At 50.4% G+C, this 22,612-nt stretch overlaps 2 protein-coding genes and 1 pseudogene across 3 annotated transcripts; all 3 read right to left on the bottom strand.

The window, feature by feature from the left end:
- Nucleotides 1–1,012: 1,012 nt before the first annotated feature.
- Nucleotides 1,013–1,402, bottom strand: LOC307114411 (fatty acid-binding protein 5-like; annotated as a pseudogene). Its single transcript has one exon. The product of its transcript is annotated as a fatty acid-binding protein 5-like (transcript).
- Nucleotides 1,403–4,254: 2,852 nt separating this feature from the next.
- LOC307115262 (amine oxidase [copper-containing] 3-like) lies at nucleotides 4,255–15,249 on the bottom strand. The gene is given in 6 exon segments (XM_079798405.1): nucleotides 4,255–5,999; nucleotides 6,218–6,347; nucleotides 7,563–7,848; nucleotides 8,855–9,694; nucleotides 9,697–9,753; nucleotides 9,756–15,249. Coding segments are annotated over 6 exon segments (2,283 nt in total). The 5' UTR covers nucleotides 10,450–15,249; the 3' UTR covers nucleotides 4,255–5,723.
- Nucleotides 15,250–15,456: 207 nt separating this feature from the next.
- On the bottom strand, nucleotides 15,457–21,879 carry LOC307115261 (amine oxidase [copper-containing] 3). Its single transcript, XM_079798404.1, has 4 exons — nucleotides 20,148–21,879; nucleotides 18,385–18,670; nucleotides 17,859–17,988; nucleotides 15,457–17,114 (listed from the first exon to the last, which is right to left on the bottom strand). Exons 1-4 carry the CDS (start codon nucleotides 21,745–21,747, stop codon nucleotides 16,839–16,841), a joined length of 2,292 nt encoding a protein of 763 aa, XP_079654530.1. The 5' UTR covers nucleotides 21,748–21,879; the 3' UTR covers nucleotides 15,457–16,838.
- Nucleotides 21,880–22,612: the final 733 nt, after the last annotated feature.

Genomic DNA, 22,612 nt, shown 5'->3' on the forward strand with positions numbered 1-22,612 from the left:
CTCTCTGCCAGATATCTGCAGTCAAGAGAGTGATTCCAGGTGACTCCAGCAGAAGAACCGCCCAACCGAACCCCAGCTCAGAGGGCTGACCTACAGAATAATGAGCAAATAAAATGGTTTGATGGTTTAAGCCACTGTTTTTCAAGGGGGGGGGGGGTTGTTATGCAGTAACTGAAACACCCAGTAGATCTTAAATATTAAATATTAAATAATAGCTAGCATTCATTGAGCACTTACTATACTCTAAGAACTAGACTTGTAAAATTACACAGATTAACTAACCCACATAAAAATCCTGATATAGATTTTATACTGCCCCCATTTTACAGGTAATGAAAGTGAGGCCCAGAGAAGTTAACTAAGTTGCCCAAGGTCACACTTGTCAGGTTCAAACCCCAGAATCTGGCTCCAGAAATCATTATACCACATTGTAGAAAGAAGAAAACATACATGCCAAATTCTACAGCATTTTGGGGTCTAATGCCCAGCCTATGCTTCAAACCCTCCCACACTATGTCCTCTTGAGCCTGTTCCAGGCTCTGGGCCCCGATTGCCTGTTTCAGGGAAAGCCAAGCGTGGGGAACTGATTTACAGACCTGCCATCTGTCTGTCCCATGTTCTCCTTCCTACAACCTTTGCTGGGTTCCAGCGGTGCAGGTTTCATTTGGAGAGGAATTGCTTGGGCTCAGCGTGTCAGTGTTGACCTTTGACCCCATGTCCTGGCTTAACCTGTGCAGCCAGGGTGATTTTTTCACTCAGGATCTTTGGACTTTCTTCGACCTTTTTTTTTTTTTTTTTTTTTTTTAAGCATAAACACATTTATTTACTAACCAAGGGGTCAATCCTAATTAAACCAACACTCAGAAGTAGTTGCATATAAAATGATTGTGATAGAAAACTGAACACAGAAATGGGGGGAGGGGGGGCGTACCAGGGGGCGGGGGGAAGGCATGCTTGAATTGAGCTTGTTTATCCTCATGGCTAATTCCTGTCCGGAAGGATGTTGGAATTTTTACTCCACTTTTTCATAGATGCAAGTACAGCTGACATTGTCCATGACACATTCCACTGCTAACTTCCGCCTTCCAATCTTCTCGTTCTGGTGCTTTCCTTCCCGTCCCATTCTTGATGTTGGCCCAATGCACTGTTTACAAAGTTGCAGGTGGCCTGAGTTTTTCTGTCATCAGCTGTAGTTTCTTCAAACTTGTCTCTCAGGTTGCATGAGAACTGTGTCACCTTCAATGTGCTCTCAGTTTTTACCGTGAGGTTTTGGCCATCAGAAGTGATGACAGTCTGGCTTGGCCATGGCACCCGTTCCCCCGCCTAGTTCCCTCATGTACTCGGTGAAGCCTTTGTTCTCCACCAAGAGCCATCTTCCTACCAGCTGCTGAATGGAGATCATGGTGGGCACGGGAGGCCTGTGGGCGGCATGATGGGGCGGTGTAGGCAATGAACTTGAGTGTGGTATGTGAACCTCCATTGCAGAGTTTTGTTTAAAGTACCAAGGGAGTGCTTGCTTCGGCAGCACATATACTGCAGTACTAAGGGAGCAGGGAGAACAAAGCAGTGAGCAGAGAAAGGTGGGGGCGGGTGATCTTTGAGATGGGTTTTAGAGGATGAATAAGGCATCACCAGATGAAGAGGGAGGAAGGGGAAAGAGGAAGGAACCAGAGGAAATAAGGAAGAAAGCGGATGTGCAAAGGCATGCGTGGATGGGGACAGCCTGTTTGGGGAAGGGCACAGGGTCATGACAGTCTGGAGTTCAGGGCATCAGGATGGCAGGATGTGCGAACCCAGTGTGAACAACCCAATGTGCCCCAGAGAGTGGGGAGCTCGGAAAATTTACAATTCCAGTTGTCCAAGGAAAAACTGTGGGGGGCGGGGAGGGGAGGGGGAGGAATGAAGGTGGGAAATTGCTTATATTGAGTCTGCTCAGGAAGTTAGGTGTGAAGTCCATGGAGAGGTTGGTGTGGGTTGTATCAGGAGAGTCTGGCTGTCTCTAGGATACCACACGATGGTTTCTTGGTGCATTAACCACAGTCCAAGGGAGGGGCCTAAGTGAGAAACCAGATTCATCAAGCTCCCCAAGGGAGATTGTCTTTCAGGGAAGATCTAAATTTACCAAAGTAACCATAAAGGCTAATCCTCACTTTATAGTAATTGTCAAGCAAAACCAATTATTATCAGAATACCCACTAGTTCATTCACACAAGGGATATAACTGTTTTGCCCGTTTCTTCCCATGACCCAGGTGCGGTGGGAAGCTGACTGGTTGAGCTGTGAATCAGAATCAGCAGTTGGTCATGAGATAGGGTTGATAGGGCCCAGTGCCTCCATCTGCATGGCAAGTGTCTTCCGGGGCTGGTCTGCACTGGCCTGGGGCCAGGTCTTCTGCTCCAGACGTGGTCAGATTGGCACTGCCGGGGCAGGCTCTGTAATGCTCCTTTTCTGTGCCTTCTGACAGACACATTCTTTATGTGTCTTACACTGTCTGGTCAGGCTCCTCGGGCCAGTTTGAAACTAAACTGCTGCCCCAGGATTTTCTCAACCGTAGCTAGATGTTAGAATCACATGGGGAAAATTTATGCTGCTTGATGCATACATTTATGCTCTGCCTCACCCCCAGAGATGGATTTTATTGGCCTGCGGTGCAGCCTGAGTATGTGGAGTTTTACAAGCTCCCCGTGATTTCAGTTACAGTCCAGGTTGAGAGCTTTTGCTTTAAGGCAATGGTGCATACTTTTGCTCTGGCCCACTGAGTGTTGATTTTGCTCACAGAAGGTCACTTACCACGGACCAGGTGCCAAGTGCTTCTCAAGCATTACATTGTTAATTCTTTAACCAGGCCCGCTAGTCAGGGAAGAAGAGCAGTAGTACAGGGGAAGGCAGTGGGGTATAATTCCACAAAGACCTGGATTCAATCCCAGCCAGGTGACTTGGGGCATGTTACCTAATTCCTGTGAATCTCAGTTTCCTCATCTGTGAAATGGGAAAAAGAGTTTCTGTTTCTCAAGGTTGTTGTGAGGAATAAATGAAGCAACAGATGAAAATCGGCTAGTCCAGCAGAGTCTCTACCATACTGTCTCCCTTTCAATGGGAGAGACGGAGACATCATGTTCCTTGAGGGTCCTTAAGAAAAGGGGAGCCCCCATCATATTCTAGCCCACAGACATAGGTCAAGGAGATGAGAAACATGCAGTGGGAAGGTGTCTGAATCCCAAGCCCTACTGAGAATGCTATGATCTATTTCTCTTCGCAGGACCCAGATGTGGTGAGGAGGAATGCTACAGAAGAGGCAGACACCCACCGGAGCCTGAGTGGAGAAAACATAGTCCACCATCAGCCACAGGCCAAGTGTTGGAGTGGGGACATGAGGCCAGCACCAGTAAGAGGCCAAGAGAGGGAGCACACACTGATACTGTGAGTTCGCGGCCCCTTCAGTGGGATCTGTAGGTCTGTGTCCCTGAAGGGCCTGCATTCCCAAGGTTCTCTCTCACTTGCCAGGTTCCTCCTAGAACTTTGCTGTTCGGACCCTTTGGATTTCTCTGGGCTGCATTCCTTAAGGTCTGGTTGCTTCTTTCTTGTGGCTGGAAGGATATGTTCCAAGTAGAGCCCTCCAATAGGGTTCTCTGTGCACACACTCCCTGGGGGTGGCTCAGGCTGTGCCCTCTGGCCCCCTGGGGAGCCCCATGGCACACTCCTGGGTCAGCAGGTGAGCCACCACAGCGGAGCCCCCCACACAGCCTAGGGCCCCAGGTCCCCGCTCCTCATTCCTGCACCCGGAGGAACGGAGGTGGAACAGCCAAGAGAAGCATCATTGGCTCCTCCACAGCGTTTGTTTTGGGGGCAAGATGAAAACATTTGCATCCATCATGGTCCCAATTTCCTTAAATAAGGAAACACAAGAAAGTCAAAACGATATTTATTTGGGCTGAGAAGGTAAGGAGAAACTAAACCACTGATCCGAAAAGCAAAATGGAAAGAGCCAGCAATAGCAAACTAGCTCTGCCTTAACCCTTTCCCAGCTGAGCTCTTGTCACCATATCCTGCTATTATTCTTGAATCAAGAATGTAGCTTCCACCGTGTTTAGTCTTTGTATGAAAGTCCCTTTGCCAGAACTCAGTTCCTTTCCAGCTCACGTTTTTTGAGGATTAACAACAAGAAAAAGAAAGAAAGCTGTCCATATACCAATGTCTCCCACAAGAAGACAACCAGGGATTGTCTTTCTCTCCCAGCCCAGGGACAGAGGAGGACACCGGAATTGAGGGATGGGGGAGAATTTCAGGACCTGAAGCAGCAGGGACATCCCCCCAGGACCTTAGGGGGAAGGCCGGGGAGTAGAAGCTGAAGTAGCAAGAGGAAGAGGAGGGAGAAAGAACAGAGAAGGAATGTGCTAGGATGACAGGGAATGAAAACAGAAAAGCACCTTCCCAACAGCTGGGACACAGGCCAGGCAGGGACCCTACCCTGAGGTCTCTAGAGGCCTCACCTTCATATTCAAGATCCCAGGCCGAGGAGGAGCTGAGCAGGCCCAACAAAGCATGTGAATGTACTTAATGCCACTGGCCTGTATATTTAAAGATGGTCTGATGGTAAATTTTATGTTATTATGTTTTACCACAATAAAAAAAGGGAAAAAAAGAGAGAAAAAAGGGTACAATCACTTTGGAAAGCAGTCTGGCAGCCTCCTCGAAAGGTTAAACATATGACCCAGCAATTCCATTCCCAGGTTTGTGCCAAGAGAAGTGAGACATATGCCCACATGAAAATCTGTACACAAATGTTCACAGCAGCATTATCCAGAATAACCAAAACGTGGAAACAATCCACCTGTCCTTGAACTGATGAATGAACAAACAAATATGTGGTAACATTCATACAATGGAATAGTATTCGGTCCTCAAGGAATGAACTCTTGTTTCATGCTACAAAGTGGATGCACCTCAAAAACGTTCTGCTGAAAGAAGCCAATCACAAAAGACCGCATGTTGTATAGATCTGTTTATATGTAATGGCCAGAATATAGGCACGTCTATAGTGATAGAAAGCTGGGTGGTTGCCTAGAGCTGGGAAGGGTTGAAGGGAAAGAGGAAGTGACTGCTAACGGGTATGGGGTTTCTTTCTGGGGTGATGAAAATGTTCTGGAATTAGTAGTGATGGTTGCACAACTTTATGAATATACTAAAACCCACTAAATTAGGGGACCCTTTCCCCCTCCCCATGTGGGAGTCTGTTCTGTGAGATTCTTTCCCTCTCCCCACGTGGGAGTCTGTACTTGTTCTTCAATAAATCTCCACCTTTGCTATAAAAAAAAAACACACCCCACTAAATTAGACACATTAAAAGGATAAATTTTATGGTATGTGAATGATAGCTAATTGTAAAAAAGATTAAAAAACTGTTAGAAACAAACAAAAGTCTTCTGGGAAAAAGCTAGGCCATCACTCCAGCTCCAACTGGCCATTCCTCTGCTCTCTGGGACAGAAACCCAGCAGGTCTAGGGTCAACAAAGTTGAGTCCCTACTGTGTCAGGCATCACAGGCTCAGGATGCTTACAATAAGAAAGGGGATGCAAAGAGGGGTGATGGGAGAGAGGATCTTGGGGGCAGGGGAGGAGAGAATCTTAGTCTGAGATCAGGCTTCCTGGCCCAGTGCCCACTGCTCCCCCTCTCCACACACCCTGGCCCTGGGGCCCCTGGACACTCCCCATCCCAGGGACTACCTAGTTGTGAGAGAAGCCCCCATGAGAGAAGGCAGGGAGGTCAGGGGCACAGTCAGCAGCCTTGGGGAGGCAAGCCAGGAGGTTGACCTCACAGGCCCCAGCATCCTGGTCCCCCCGGAAATAGATGGAGTCCGCAGAATCAAAAGAGGGGTCCTGGTCAAAGAAGTTGTAGGGTCGGAGGAAGAAGCCCACACCATTCCCCACAGTCACCGTGTTGGGAATGTCCTCTGCATGTGGGATGTGCAGGAAACCAGCTGTCACCCAGGCCACCAAGTCCTAGCGGGGGAGAAGGAAGAGGATCATGAGGCCTGGCTTTGCTAAAGACACACCTGCCTCCCACAGTAGCCTGGTATGTAAGGATTCAGTTCACCAGCCCAGGAACAATGTGAAAACGTGAAGCTTCATTTCTTAGTGGGTTCTAAAGACCCTGGAGGGCCCTGGCGTGGGAGAGTGAAGTGGCTCATCCTTGCTCCTGCCGCCTCCCCCAAACTAACCTGCCCTGCAACAGTTTCATTGTTGATGAAGTCAGTGAAGTCCACGGTGGGGGTCCAAGGGTCATTCAAATTGTAGATGCTGGTGCTGCTGGGCTCCTCCTCCTTCCGCTGGGTCACGGCCAGCTGGTACCTACAGGAGGTTTGGATTAGACCCACAAGCCCATCAAACTGTCCTACTGTTTGAAGCCGCACTGAAGAGGGAGCAGGAAGGAAAAATAAGCACAAAGGTCTCTGTTCACTTCCCATTCTCCCGCTCTGCCTGTCTCTCTCAGAGTTCCCACGTTTGTTCAGTAACGTGTCTCTCAAACATCAATTGGCCATTGTTCAGACTTCAGGTCCTAATGTCGTTCATGCATCCATCTAGATTCTAGATCAGAGCCTGGGCCCTGGATGCATGGGCATGGCCTGATTCCCATTTTAGCTCAATTTCTGTATCTCAAATGCCTGGGTTTTAGGGAATACTCCCTGAGATCTGTGTTCCTCTTACTCTAGTTTTCCCTCCAACCCTTATTGCTAACATTTAAAGATAAAGAATAGTGTAGTGAACATACATAGATCCACAACCCAGATTCTACCTATAACATTTTACTGTATTTGATTCCACATGTATCTCTCCATTCTTCCATCCAGTCAGTAGGCCTCATTTTATTTATTTCCACTATTACTTTTTTTGGTTAACTTTCACCCGAGAATGTTTTTTCCATTAATTTTTAAAATATTTATTTATTTTAGAAAGAGAGTGGAAGGGAGGAAGGGAAGAAGAGAGAAACATCCATGTGAGAGACACATACGGATTGGTTGCCTCCCACATGTGCCCCTACCAGGGTTGTGGATCAAACCTGCAACCCAGGTACACGCCCTTGATCTGGAATCAAACCCGAGACCCTTCAGTGTGTGGGGCTTACGCTCTAACCACTGAACAACCGGCCAGGGCCCTAGGCCTCATTTTACATGGATCAAGATTGTGGCCATGCCGAAACCGGTTTGGCTCAGTGGATAGAGCGTCGGCTTGCGGACTCAAGGGTCCCAGGTTTGATTCCGGTCAAGGGCATGTACCTTGGTTGCGGGCACATCCCCAGTAGGGGGTGTGCAAGAGGCAGCTGATCGATGTTTCTCTCTCATCGATGTTTCTAACTCTCTATCCCTCTCTCTTCCTCTCTGTAAAAAATCAATAAAATATATTTAAAAAAAAAAGATTGTGGCCACAAGCTTGTGTGTGTGTGTGTGTGTGTGTGCATGAGTGTGCATGTACACCCACAGGAGGTGGGAGAACCTGGGTTCCCAGCAACATGGGGCCCTTCTTATAGTCTATCACCCCCAGCCTCTCTGACACCCTGCCACTCACCTCCCCCAGCTGAAGGCTCTCTCCATGGAGCTGTTCTGGGGCAGCGGCTCTCCAGCAAAACTGAGCACCTGGATGCGGTAGCCCCGAGGGTGACCCCACTTGTTGCTGTGGTTGCTGGCCAGGTACAGGTAGCGAGGGGTGGCACTTCCCAGGGGGAACGTGGCTTGCTCCTCTGTCTCTAGCAGCTTCCGGGTCACCTGCAGCCTCTGCATCTGGTGCTCAGGGCTCCAGGGTACAGCCATGGGGACAAAGACCATGTCCTCAGCCCAGACCCAATTCTTCTGTCCTGCCGGGATGAGGGAAGGAGGAGAAGGGATGAGAGAAAGGAATGATCACCCGCCTGGCTTCAGATTGGGGGCCAAAGAGAAGCCCAGAACTGAGTATGTCCTGTACTTCTCTTCCTTTTCTCCCCAAGATATTCCTGATTCAGAGATTTCGAAAAGATATTTCTCCCTGATGTCACTTCTGGTCACAATCCCAGGTGCCTTGTGACTGGGCCTCCCCTGATCTTCCTCGGAGAAGGAGTGGTGGTTTACCTGAGGTTGAAACAGCCTAGCAGGCAATGTGCAGAGTCAGATCTTTCTGACTTGAGGAAGGGATTTGGCCTCATATCTGAAGCCCCCTGGCATCACCAGATCTACCATCTCATGTAAATAATAACAGCTGTAGCTCACATTTACTGAACCTGAAGGTGCTATGCATAGGCATCATGCTGAATACTTTACATGTACTGGTGATTTACTTGTATAACAGCCTTCTGAAGGAGGAACTACAATTGTCCCCATTTTACAGATGGGACAACTGAGGCTTAGAGAACTTAAATAACGTGCCCTGGTTTTTCACCGAAGGGACACTGTTAGTATTGTGGCAGTGCTTGAGACCCAAGTCTTCATTTGACTCTAGTGCCTAACATCAGCTAGGAGGAAACCAACATGGAACAACCTCACCACACGACAGGAGACATGTGGGCCCAATGCTGCTGGAGCTTGGAGGTGTTTCCCATAGTTTGAGGTTTGGCAAGGAATTAAGAGTAGGGCCAAAGGCAGTCAGTTCCCTGAATTTTGGAGTTTTGAATGATCTGTTAGGATGTAACTAGGTTCCACATTAGCAATCAAATTAAATGATCTGAGACTGATCTGCTAAGGAGGGTGGAAATCTCTTAGGAATCTGATGTTTTGCACGTTTACTTCATATACTTTTACATTTTTAATGTTTCAATGACAAATTTTAAAGCGAGGCATGAAGACTTCAGCCCCCGCTTCTGGAATGCCTCCCCCTCCGGGATATCTTACCTCCTACATCCAGATCTACCTTGAAGTGGGCACTGTGGGTGTGGGCAGTGCCCAGTGTGTGCTCCCCAACCTGGTTCCCATAACTTCGGGCAGCACCAAAGAGGAACGTTGAGCTGATGTAGCCCGTGGCATGCAACTTGACTTCCATGGCTCCATTGGGGTGGAAGACCATATCCCACACATAGTCATAGTTGAGCATGGTAGACACAGATCTGACGACCAGCACTGTCTCTGTAAGGCCCCCAAAATAGTGGGAGTGGATATCTGAGTGGTGTCGCCTCAGGGGGAGACCTTGGTTCTGTTCAAACACACAAAAGGCATCTCGTATTGTCTTAGGGGCTTGGGACTCCAAAAGGAAGTGCCAGTCCACATAGGTGGCCAGGTAGGGACAGTCGACCCCACGGGTCAGAGGTGAAGAGAAGTGGCCCAAGCCAAAGCCACCATCTGTGTACCGGCTTCGCAGAGCGGAAGGTGAATTGCCACCATAGACGGTCAAGGCCTCCTGGACGCTGACTTCATAGGCCACTCTCTCCCCTTGGAAGCGGATGTCAAAGATCCTCGGGCCACTGAATGCTCCAAGCCCAAAAGAGAAAGTCCACAATGAGGAGGCCACTCGACTCCCCTGCACACTGAAGCGGGGGCCCTCAGGATGGAACTGCAGAGGGGGAGCCGGACCCGGGGGCACCTGGGACTTCATGGACCAGGACCCACCTGTGCCATTGTCTGGGATCAGCACCACATTCACCAGGCCAGCCTCAAACTGGTCCTCCAGCTGAGCCAGACTCTGATAGTAGCGGCCTTGAAAGAACACCTTCTGGATGGTCCAGCGGGCAGGGTCCGAGCCTTGTGGTCTACCAGCAGCTCCAACCCCACGGGGTGCAGGAAAAACCCAGCCCCTAGATGTTGTAGTAGAGGCCAAACCAGGTGGCCCGGTCCCCTGATTGCAAACCCCAGGGAGCCGTGTTCATCGTGACTAGGTTCCTCCCTTGGTGCTTGTAGAAGCAGCAGTGGTGGAGGAGACCAGCAGCCTGGGGCAGCTCTCTGTCAAAGATCATCTGGTCTATGTCCAGGTACTCTCGGATGAGCACGGGGCGTCGGTGATAGGGCAGGGGACCCCCATGACGCTCCACAGTCACATCCCACATGTAGGAGGGGTGGGGCAGTGGTCCCACCACCAGCTCACTCACGTTGGGCTGAGGTTGTCCGCCAAAGAAGACGATGGCCAGTGCCTCCCGGGCGGGCGGGGGGCTCCCCCTGTCCAGGTGTGCCAGGGCTGCAGCCTTGGGGGGCAGCTGCAGCTCCACGGAGAAGATGCAGTTGTCTGATGGGCGAGCCTGGGCTGCATCCACCAGGCCTGGCCCCAGCTGCTGGGTCAGAAAGCTCATCACAGCCGTCAGCTCCTCTTGGCTCAGGTCTGCAAACAGCTGGCTCTGGCCAGGGTGTGTCCAGTGCTGGGCACTGGGAGATATGGAGGGGCAGTGGGAAGGCCATCCAGGTTTACATCTCCTCTCAAATCCTTCCTCACTCCCAGCTCCACCTTCACCCATGCCTATCACCAAAACACTACAAAGGGGCAAAATAAGGAAGAAAGCCATAGCTAACGCTCCTGGGCTGTCTTCAGGCTCTTGAATTGGAATGAATAATGGGAAATAGAAAGATAAAGAAGACCTGGGAACAGGATCAGCACCTCTTTTAGTCTCTGGAGGTTCCTGGTCTGTGGCTGGTGCTGCTGGACAAGAGGCATGATGGGTACTTGAAGAGAATCAGCCAAGGGCAGAGGGTTGGGTGGGGGTGGAGCTGAAGCTGAAGGGAGCCAGGGGTCAGGCCAGGCTTGGGAGGTAGGGCTGTGGTAGGAACCTGGACTTTAAGTGGCCCACATAAGCCTCTGTCCCCTGTTCCAAATCAAATACTCAGGGTCAGGGTTGGGGAACAAAGTGGGGGAGGGGTTGGTTTGGGAGATAGCACAGCTGGAGGGAGGAAAGAGGAAGTGACAGGGGCAGAAAGGGACTGTTCTAGGGCTCTTCCTCCACCCTCCGGACGGAACCTTTCTCAGGCTACAAGGCTATAAGTGAAACTAATTCTGCCCACACCTCTCCAGCCAGGTTCCCTCATTTCTTCCATTAGTTCATGGTGCCCTCTAGATTCTTCCTCGTCACTCTCCCCCCAGCACCACCACCAACTAGACCTTTTAGTGTATGGGATGGCGCTCCAACCAACTGAACCACACCGGCCAGTATTTATTTTTAATTTAAAAAATGTTTTAATAACATTTTGGTGAACAACTAGAACTCCATTGCAGCCCCAGGGATGCTTGAGAATAATGTTGCAAACACAAAGCATCTGGGAGGGGTTGAAGGCGGAAAGGCTGAGTGAGACAGGTCAACACTGTGGAGGCTCTGTGAGCACCCTAAGTGCCTGGAGCATGCAGGATGTGGAGCCAGTGAGAAGTAGGAGGAGGTTCAGGGGCTGCAGAGTGTAACAGAGACACCCCCTCCCCCTTCAACACACACCTTGAGCAGGAAAGATGGGCTGGTTAGAGGTCAGGGGGCCTGGAAAACTGGCTGTGGAATTAACCTAGCAGCCCACAACCCTCAACTCCAGGAAACCTTCCTCCAAAATGTTGCAGACTCAGAGAGAAAAGCCACCTCCATTCTCTTCCAGGTGAGGTGCTGAAGGCCAACATGATCTGGGCAGCCAGATCCGGAGAAGAACTACGAGAGACTGAAGGTTCCAGAGAAGGAACATGCTTCCCTCCTGAGCCTGGGGAAGAATCCTTTCCAAGCTGGACATGTCCGGGAAGACTTTTTCCAGGAATGATGTTAGACTGAGCTTGCAGGCAGGATGCACTCTCCTGGCAGAGAATGGGAAGGACATTCCAGCCAAAGGGAACAGAAGGTGCAAAGGTACAGAAACTTGAGACAGCCTCAGCATGGGCAGGGAATGGCCAAAAGGTCAGCGTGTTTGGTGTGAAGTGGGGATGGGAAGGAGGGCAGGCAGAAGAGGTAAGGTCAAGAAGCCTTGTGTGGTTCATGTTTTAAGTGTTAGTAATCTGAGGAAGACATGAAACATCTCAGAACCCAGACATTTAAACTAGGGCAACCAGTCTCAGAAAGGTCAGATTATCCAGAAATATGTATACAACCAGTTCTATTTGGATATGGAAACTTGATAGGCTTTCCTCTCCTTTGTTCTTTATTTCTTAAAAAGAATGTATTTTTATTGATTTCAGAGAGGAAGGGAAAGGGAGAGAGAGATGGAAAGATCAATGATGAGAGAAAATCCTTGAGCGGCTGCCTCCTACATGCCCTACACCGGGGATAGAGTCCACAACCCGGGCATGTGCCCTCACTGGGAATCGAACCATGACCTTTTAGTGTATGGGATGGCGCTCCAACCAACTGAGCCACACCGGCCAGTATTTATTTTTAATTTAAAAAATGTTTTAATAACATTTTGGTGAACAAACAGGAGAAAATGGGGCTTTTGCTCTAGGCGAAAATAGGTGTGGGTCAGCCCCTCCTCCCATCCTTGTCTTGGCAAGTCTGGCCTCAGGGCAGTGGAAAGGGAGTAAAGTAGCAGTGGCCACTGTTAGCTGAAGACTAACCAACCATTCCCCAAAGTCCCAGACGAGTCTTCCCTAATCCTAAAGATGATCTCCACCCCCACCCCCAACAGCTGTAATTGAATTTCCTGCCAACCAGGTGAGTGAGGGCACAGAGCTGGTTACCTGTTATAGAAAAATAGAGAAACATGGCATTCACACCCACCCCTGAGTGCTGGGGAGAAAAACTCACACCCAATATTTCCATTGATTGACCAGTAGGATGGAACTGGAGAGCTTCTTGTAGTCAAGACAAACAATAGAGCTGCTATAACTAAGGCAGGAAGAGGTCATTGGAAATTGGCTGTGCCACCTTGAGAATTAGGGGAAGCAGAATCTAATGTCAATGCCTACCTACTCCTGGCCACAAGGCAACTGTGAGTCTAGGTCTTTCATAAGTCATGGTCTTAGCTCTCAGCTAAGACCACACTGTTAAGATTGCTAAAGTTTTTTTGTCCTGAACAGTGTTACCAAACAGAGGTCAAAATATTCACTCTGGTGGGGTATCACCAAGCTCTTATGTGGGGAGGTGGGTAATGATGGGGGACCAGGAACCCTTTGCCTTGGCTGGTGGGGGAACTGGTGTATAAAAAAAAGCATCACCCTGACCACCTTCCCTAAGTGTCTAGCTGTTGCATTGTTTCCTCTGAGATTGTTTCATCCTAGTCTTCCCAATCATTATGTTAAATACCCGAAAAACTTGTTGAAAAGGTGTCCCTCTTGCAGAATTACTCAGGAGACAGGACTATACATCCTGCTCCCTCCACTAGGTCTTCTCTTTGAGTAAACTTGGCCCCAGCCTCTGGGAATGTGATGAAGATGAGTTTATCCCTGGGAGCCACAGTCCACCTCTAGCCCTCAGGTTGAGGACTGGGCCCAGAACACAGTGCCCAAGGGGAGCTGCTTCCCCAGAGGCCCTATGTGGTCAACTCAACTGCCTAGTACACCCAGGTTACACTCTGTACTGATCTGCATTCTAGGGAGATGAGTCTGGCTTGGGTACAGAACAGACTAGAAGTGAGGAGACCAGGTAAGAGGCAAAGGGTCAGGATGAGGCCAGTGACCTAGAGGTCAGAGAGGAAGGGGTGACTCTGAGAGATATTTAAGGGCAGAGTTTACAGGACTTGGTGCCTGAGTGGGTGTGGCTGGGCAGGGAGGGCACAGCATCTTACATGACACAAAGGTTTCCCATTGGGTGACTGGTGAGTGGTGGGGCCTTTCACCAGAAGAAGACCAAAGAGCAGCAAGTTCAAGGGGAAAACTAACAAGTTTGAGTTTGAGGTCCTCATGGGGAAGCCCCAGTATAGATGCTAAGAAAAGGAAAAGTTTATGGATCCAGAGTACAAGAGAGAGGTTCTAGGCCTGAAATATAGATTTGGGTGAAACAACAAATACTAGCAGTTATAGTACTAGAGGCTGAGGTCACCCAGGGGGGAACCTCTGCAGAGAGAAGAGAGGAGGGTCAAGGAACATGCTATTCCCTGGAACTTTCTTGGTGCTCTTCTTTCTCCCCTGGCCAATTTCTACTCCTCTGACAAGATCAGCTTAGACATCAGACCCCACAGGAAACCTGCTGTTATCCTGCTCCCACCTCTCCTCTAACAGTCCTCATCTGTAATTGCCTCTTTACTTGCTCTTGCTCTTAGGGGCAGAAATTGTATCTTTTATTCAATAATACATCCTAGTGCCTCACATGATGCCTGGCACTTAGACGGCACTCTATACATCTTTGTTGAATGCACAGCAGAATCCTTCCGTTGCACTGTGAGCTGGAGCCCTTCTCAGGGGATTTAGGAGGACAGCAGAGGCAGGTGAGCGCATCTTGTGCTCTTCACAGGGGGTTCCAGTGTCTACATTCCCGGGATGTCCAAGTTATGCCCTCTAAGCTAAGCCCCAGGGGTCTCCTTGTCCAGCTCCTCTTAGGGCCCAAGTCCTACAGTTCTCAGCCTTGGGGACACTATTCTTTCAGTACTTGGCACCCTCAGTCACTGTTCACTTGACCACAGGTCTGAGGCCAACACTCTAGCAGGCCTCCGTGATCTACTAGTAAGGAAGAGATTAGGTTGGGGCTCCAGGGTATTGCATGGGAACAAGGGCCATGTCCTCAGCCCAGACCCAGTTCTCAGGTCCTGCCAGGATAGGGGGGTGTCATGGGGGAGGGAAGGAGGGCTGGTCCTGCAGCCCTCCTGACCCCAGCTAGGCTGACACTCTCACGATCTACATGTCCATTGAGGCCTGGAGCAAGTGGTGTCATCCCTATGGTGAGATGTAGCGAGACCCAACCAGAGTCACATTTTCAGATAAAAACTTGTGAGCATTTATGTACACACACTCACACACACTCTCGTCACATACAAACACTCACGCTCTTTGGTCTAGAGACCATTGGGAAGCTGACCATAAGAAGGAGTGATAGAAGGTAGAAACTCCTCCCCATCTACTATTCCACTGACTCAGAGGTGAACTTGAGCTTGGGGCAGGAAAGAAGGTAGCAGAAGCCGATGCCTGAGCTCCCTGGATCGAGCTCCCTCTGGTCATAAGCTGAACAGCATCCAAAATCCATTTCCTACACTTCACCTCCTGGCCTGGCCTCAGCTTTCAGCCGGCAGAAGTTACCCTTCCCCACTGCTTCTCATTGCTCCCTCTGCTAAGAGCGATAGGGGGCAAATGTGAGAGAAAGAACAAAAGAGATTTCCTGAGGTTTAATGTTTTCTTCAGAGATATACAAGCAAAAGAAGGCAAAGGAGTTACCATAAGCCATGCCCATTTCTCTTGGTCTCAAAAACTTAAGAAAATTGAGTCCATGGCCCCATCCCTTAACTCATTTTACCCTCCCCTACCCCAGACCTGTTCTAGAAGACATATCAGTTTTTAAAAAAAGTTATTTATTTAGTAGGTCCATTTATTATTTAATTTTAATAGGTAATATAGTCACATGGTTCAAACTTCAAAATGTACAAAAGGGTATACAGTGCTAAGTCCCCTCCCTCCCCCTGTCCCCAACTACCTGGTTCCCTTTCCAGAGGCAACCAGTGCTACCCATTTCTTCTGGATCCGCATTTATAAGCAAATCTACACTTATATTTTCCTCTCTTCTATAAACCACAAATGGGAAGTGCACCATACACACTTCTGCACCTTGCCTTTTCATTGGGAGATTATTCCCTATTAGTATATAAAGAAATGTAATTATATTTATAGCTCGGAGATAGATGAAGTCCACAGAATTTATTTAACCAATCCTCTAGGGAAGGATGTTTCTGTCCTTTCCAAACGCTTGCTGTTTGTATATCCACCCTAATCCAGGCTCCTAAGGGACCAAGCCCCCGCTCCTTTGCATGCCCGTATGTGATTGAATGGCCCTGGCCAGTTAACCGCTAGAGTTCCTGGGTATTTGTGCTTCTCATCCTTGGTGCCTCCCTTGTTGGCTGCTACAGAAGACAGAGGTCACTGGTTACACAACCTTGGCACAAAATGACCACTCCTTATTACCACTGTACCCACAAAACCACCTCAAATGCTAACTTGAGCAGCTACTGTCTCTATGACCATCCTCTGCTGAGAATGCAAGGCAGTGGGTATACAAATGGGCAAAGAGAACACACTCTGCCCAGGACTGGGGTGGGGCAACTCCTACTTCCATGTGTGACAGACATAGGGGGACAGACAGGGATTGTCCTCCCAAATGTCCTTTGCATTTTTAGACTTCCACAGGCCTAGGGCCAGGAGAGGAGACTGAAGTTGAGAAATGAGGGCTGGGAGGGAAATCCCAGAATATAAGAAAGAGTAGAAACAGGAGGAAGAGGTGGTAGGCAAGAGGAAGAGGGAAAGAAGGAGGAAGACTTGGATAAGAGAAAATATGGGCCCAGAAGCCCCTTCCAGCTCATCCATGTATGCACAGGCCTGGCAAGAACCCTGAGCTGGGCCTCTAGGGGACTATCTCCTTGCAGAGACCTATCTTCATCTCCCAAGGCAGGCACCGGGGAGGTGAGGAGGGACCTGGAGGCAGCCCTAAAATATTTGGAAAAGCCAGAAAGAAAAAAGGGAGTCTTCTGGTGAAAAGCTTGACTATCACTTCAAGCTCCTGGCTGCCATTCCTCTCCTCTCTGGGACAGAAACCAGGCTTATCTGGTGGCAACAAAGCTGGGTCTCTCCTGTGTCCCCCCCCATCACCAGCATCACAGGCTCAGGATGCTCCCAGTAGAGAGGGGAAGCAAGGGAGGATAGTGGCAGGAGGTGACCTTGGGGAAGAAGAGGAAGGAACCTCAGGGATGTGAGGAAGGAGAAGAGGGCATCAGTCTGCCCAACCCAGTGCCCATTGCTCCCCCTCTCCACACACGCTGGCCCTGGGGTCCTGGACACATTCCCCATCCCAGGGATCACCTAGATATGAGAGAAGCCCCCATGAGAGAAGGCAGGGAGGTCAGGGGTACAGTCAGCAGCCTTGGGGAGGCAAGCCAGGGGGTTGACCTCACAGGCCCCAGCATCCTGGTCCTCCTGGAAATAGATGGAGTCCGCAGAATCTAAGGACGGGTCCTGGTCAAAGAAGTTGTAGGGTCGGAGGAAGAAGCCCACACCATTCCCCACAGTCACCGTGTTGGGAATGTCCTCTGCATGTGGGATGTGCAGGAAACCAACTGTCACCCAGGCCACCAAGTCCTAGCAGGGGAGAAGGAAGAGGATCATGAGGCCTGGCTTTGCTAAGACACACCGCCTCCCAAGGATTTGCCATGCCAGCGCCCCTTTCCTCAAAAGGATCTTAAGTCTTTAAACATTTTTCCTACTGGTCCAGAAATCAAAGTGTAGTCAATTTCATATTCATATTGGAACCAGCACCTGCTCCCTGACCCAGTCTGTACTCTTCTTCTCTGACACTTTCTATCACACCTCCATCAGTCTCTCCACCCACAGAGGAATAATGATGCCACAGGCTACATCAACCTCTTCCCCCTTAACTCCCAGAGAGTTCCCAAACTATAACTGATGGAAGGAGGATGGAGGAGGGGAGACCGGGGTTTGGGAGGCAGAAAAGGCCAACATTTAGAAATTAATCCTTTAGTGGTCACACCAGGAATGGGTTTTAGATATGAAAGATGTGGTCTGCCCTTGGTGACCTCCAGCCCGCCTTGACTGCTGGAGCCTGAAAAGGACTCTGTCCACAAAGCTGAGACTTAGAGGGCTGTAGGGTCTTGAGGATAGGCTGGGGCCTCGGCCAGCATCTGCAAATGAACTCCCAGCTTGGGAAGATTCCCTCAAGAGGTAATGATCAGATCCATGAAAGCACAGAAGACAGGATTCGTCTCCACCCCTGAAGGGACCAGATGGTTTTCAGGGGTCCCCAAGAGAAGGTCGGGCTCTTCTTTGTGTCCCCACCCCTCTCACTGGCCCTCCCCATAAGCTGACCTCTCCAACAATGGTCTCGTTATTGATGAAGTCAGAGAAGTCCACGGTGGGGGTCCAAGGATCATTCTGATTGTAGATGCTGGTGCTGCTGGGCTCTTCCTCCTTCCGCTGGGTCACAGCCACCTGGTACCTAGGGAGGCACAGTCACTAACACTATCCTATTGCCTGATTATGATGGAAAGGCGCTGAGCATGTGGACCTCAGCTTCCCCATCTCATTCATTCAGTGACTCGAACGCCACCCTGGTGAGTCATCCAACACCTTTCAAGGGAATCCTGTTCACCCCCCTGCCATATCACAGCATGACCCGTCCACCATACAAAAGAGGAAAAGGCTCTCAAACCTGAGTTTTAGTCCTGCAATGAAGGACATTCCAGTGCCCACTGTTGTGCCTTTTGATAACCAGGAAATCCTTCTTGAGCTCTTATTCACTTTGCATACAGTTTCAACTGAGTTTCCAATTGCCCCTCCAATGCTCCCTTCTCTCTCATCTCCCCCAGCTTCCCTCTGACACCCTGCCACTCACCTCCCCCAGCTGACGGCTCTCTCCATGGAGCTGTTCTGGGGCAGTGGCTCTCCAGCAAAACTGAGCACCTGGATGCGGTAGCCCCGAGGGTGACCCCACTTGTTGCTGTGGTTGCTGGCCAGGTACAGGTAGCGAGGGGTGGCACTTCCCAGGGGGAAGGTGGCCTGCTCCTCTGTCTCTAGCAGCTTCCGGGTCACCTGCAGCCTCTGCATCTGGTGCTCAGGGCTCCAGGGTACAGCCATGGGGACAAAGACCATGTCCTCAGCCCAGACCCAATTCTTCTGTCCTGCCGGGATGAGGGAAGGAGGAAAAGGATGGGACAAAGGAATGATCACCCGCCTGGCTTCAGATTGGGGGCCAAAGAGAAGCCCAGAACTGAGAGTGCCCCCTACTTTCTTTCCCTCTCCCCAAAATATCCCCAATCGTTTAGCCAAAGCTGTTGACCTATAAAATATTTTGTCAGGATTTCATTGATTTATTGTTGTTTATTCACTTATCTCATCAGTGGCGAGGTTCAGGCTCAGCCCTGGGGACACACAGATGAATAAAACTTCATCTTACCCTTTTGCTCTCACAGAGGATGCAGAAGGCAATGCCCTGACTGGCCTGCTATATGAAAGGTGTACATTCAGGATTCAAGGTTATAGGAATAGAGGTGCAGGCAAGAAAAGGGACCTTCCTGGGCAACTTTTCAGCCTGGCCTTCCAGGATGTTACCAGCAGAGATGACCTAGCAGGGCCTTCTAGGCAGGAACAAAACATGAGCCAAAGCAAAGGAGCCTGACTGTCTTGCATGGTGTGTGTGTCCAGGGACAGGATGGCTAAAGCAGTGCATAGGGAAGAATCTGAAAGGCAGGATGGAACTGCATTCTGAAGGGAAAGGCCTTATAGAAAATTCTGTGAATGGGATCCTATTTTGATGGGGAAAGTGAAGCATGTATGAGGGAGCAGGCTGGCATGGGCTGGTAGGTCCCTCTGGGCACAAAGTGAACCCTGGATCTGGGAGGAAGAAAAGTGGAAGCAGCAGAATGAGATCTGGCACCAATAGGGGTATGACAGTGGGGCCCAGTGAGGGGTTTAAGATATTTCAGATGCAGAACAGAAAAAAAATCTGGGGATCAGCTCAATGTGGGGAAGGAAAGTAAAAGGATAGACTCCAAGACATCATGTTTCCTTGGCTCTCTCTGTGACTACCAGGAACTACCTGGAATGTTCCACAGTATCTATTCTGTTCCTCACACTTAAGTTCAGAGAGAGATGGAAAACCAGGGAGAAGGAGGGTCCATCTCCCAAGGAAATGTCCAACCTGGGTGTCCCATGGCTGGCCTGCATGTGCCAGGGACTTGGCGGACTGCAAACAGATCCTCCAAAACAGCAGCACCACCGGCCAAATGCAGAGAAATGAACTGGAAAACAAATGGCTGCCTCCTTGAAATGGGTTCCATATAAACGAAAGGGAGGGAAGAGGGCAAAGGGGACCCTGTTGGCTCAGATCCTGCCTCATCCCTGAGTTTTGCCATTTCCCAAGATTTTCTGATGAGGTCATGTGGAGAAAGGGTGTTAGCCATGTACCCAGCCAATGAGCTAAATAAAATCTAGCATCCAACTCTCTCATATCCAGCCAAAGAAGAAGCCTGGACTCCAAAGCTACGTCCTCACTCTCATAGCTTCTTTTCCTGCATAATTGCTATAAATACAAGACAAATAGAGACAACTTTTGAGCCCCCTCTTCTGGAATACTTTCCCCCCTCCACGTTGTCTTACCTCCTACATCCAGATCCACCTTGTAGTGGGCACTGTGGGTGTGGACGGGGCCCAGTGTGTGCTCCCCAACCTGGTTCCCGTAATTTCGAGCAGCACCAAAGAGGAATGCTGAGGTGATATAGCCCGTGGCATGCAATTTGACTTCTATGGCTCCATTGGAGTAGAAGACCATATCCCACACATAGTCATAATTGAGCAAGGTAGACACAGATCTGAAGACCAGCACTGTCTCTGCAAGGCCCCCAAAATAATGGGAGTAGAAATCTGAGTGGTGTCGCCTCAGGGGGAGACCCTGATTCTGTTCAAACACACAAAAGGCATCTCGTATCGTCTCAGGGGTTTGGGACTCCAAAAGGAAGTGCCAGTCCATGTAAGTGGCCAGATAGGGGCAGTCGACCCCACGGGTCAGGGGCGTGGTGTACTTGCCCATGCCAAAGCTTCCATCAATGTAGCGGGTCACCATTGCTACGGGGGAGTTTCCACCATAGATGGCCAAGGCCTCTTGGAGGCTGATCTCATAAGCTAGCCGTTCTCCCTGGAAGCGGATGTCAAAGATCCTCGGGCCACTGAATGCTCCAAGCCCAAAAGAGAAAGTCCACAATGAGGAGGCCACTTGACTCCCCTGCACACTGAAGCGGGGGCCCTCAGGATGGAACTGCAGAGGGGGAGCTGGACCCGGGGGCACCTGGGACTTCAGGGACCAGGACCCACCTGTGCCATTGTCTGGGATCAGCACCACATTCACCAGGCCGGCCTCAAACTGGTCCTCCAGCTGAGCCAGACTCTGATAGTAGCGGCCTTGAAAGAACACCTTCTGGATGGTCCAGCGGGCAGGGTCCAGAGCCTTGTGGTCTACCAGCAGCTCCAACCCCACGGGGTGCAGGTAAACCCCAGCCCCTGAGATGTTGTAGTAGAGGCCAAACCAGGTGACCCGGTCTCCTGATTGCAAACCCCGGGGGGCCGAGGTCATCGTGATTAGGTTCCTTCCTTGGCGCTTGTAGAAGCAGCAGTGGTGGAGGAGACCAGCAGCCTGGGGCAGCTCTCTGTCATAGATCATCTGGTGTAAGTCCAGGTACTCTCGGATGAGCACGGGGCGTCGGTGATAGGGCAGGGGACCCCCATGACGCTCCACAGTCACATCCCGCATGTAGGAGGGGTGGGGCAGTGGTCCCACCACCAGCTCACTCACGTTGGGCTGGGGTTGTCCGCCAAAGAAGACGATGGCCAGTGCCTCCCGGGCGGGCGGGGGGCTCCCCCTGTCCAGGTGAGCCAGGGCTGCAGCTTTGGGGGGCAGCTGCAGCTCCACGGAGAAGATGCAGTTGTCTGATGGGCGGGCCTGGGCTGCATCCACCAGGCCTGGCCCCAGCTGCTGGGTCAGAAAGCTCATCACAGCCGTCAGCTCCTCTTGGCTCAGGTCTGCAAACAGCTGGCTCTGGCCAGGGTGTGTCCAGTGCTGGGCACTGGGAGATATGGAGGGGCAGTGGGGAGGCCTGCTGGGTTCACCCCCATCTCCTCCCCTGCCAGCCAGCAAGACACACACCAAGGCGAAGATGGTGATGACCGCCAGAGTGAGGAGCACCAGGGTTGTCTTCTGGTTCATTGTCGTGTGAACCGAGGAGCAGAGGGTTAAACAAGAATGGAGGTGTGTATTCTCAGGTCAGCAGAAGAGAGTCTCTCTTGGCTCCTATTTGGGGGCTCCTGGACTCTGGTTTAGGTTCTCAGTATCCAGAGGCACAGGAAACTGAGGGTGGGAAGGACTGGGAAGGCTGGGGGTTGGGGCGGGGCAGGCCGGGGCTTGGGGCGGGCCTGGTGCAGGCAGCAGTGATTTCCACAGACCTTACATGGCTTTGTCTTCCAGGCTCCAAATCAGACTCTGGGTCAGGGTTGGAACTGGGGAGAGCTGGGGTAGGGGAAGGGGGAGGGATTTCAAAATAATGTAACTGACCAGCCTGAGCACAATAATGTACCACCATTAAGGAGTGGGGGTCTGCAACCCCACACCCTCCTCAGCCCCGCTTCTTCTCCCCCACCCCCGCCTTCCCAGGGCCAGATGTTCCCTTTCCTGTATCTTGGAACTATTATTCTCCTTCCAAGGAAATCCCTACCCCCAGCCCTTCAGCTTCCCAAGCAGCATTCCTTGGCCAGCGCTGTCCCCCTTTCCTCTCTCCGTCATTGCTAATTTCCTTGGCCAGAATCCTTAATATTCTCTGGGGAATTCTGGTTACTTCAAAAGTCACATAGAAGAAATTCAAATAAAAATCTTGTAATATTTTTTATAAATTGCACATACCATCTATTTTTTTTTAAATATATTTTTATTGATTTCAGAGAGGAAGGGAGAGAGAAATAGAAACATCAATGATGAGAGTGAATCATTGATTGGCTGCCTCCTGCATGCCCCACACTGGGGATTGAGCCTGCAACCCAAGCATGCGCCCTAACTCGCAATCGAACCACAACCTTGT

This window comes from Cnephaeus nilssonii (assembly GCF_951640355.1).
Source record: "Cnephaeus nilssonii genome assembly, chromosome: 19".
In the NCBI taxonomy this organism is placed as follows: Eukaryota; Metazoa; Chordata; class Mammalia; order Chiroptera; family Vespertilionidae; genus Cnephaeus; species Cnephaeus nilssonii.

Coding starts and splice junctions, on each gene's coding strand:
- LOC307115261 (XM_079798404.1), bottom strand. CDS start 21,747: ATGAACCAGAAGACAACCCTGGTGCTCCTCACTCTGGCGGTCATCACC. Junction 18,671..20,147: donor GGTGGATCTGGATGTAGGAG/GTAAGACAACGT, acceptor TCATCCCGGCAG/GACAGAAGAATTGGGTCTGG. Junction 17,989..18,384: donor AGAGCCGTCAGCTGGGGGAG/GTGAGTGGCAGG, acceptor GTGCCTCCCTAG/GTACCAGGTGGCTGTGACCC.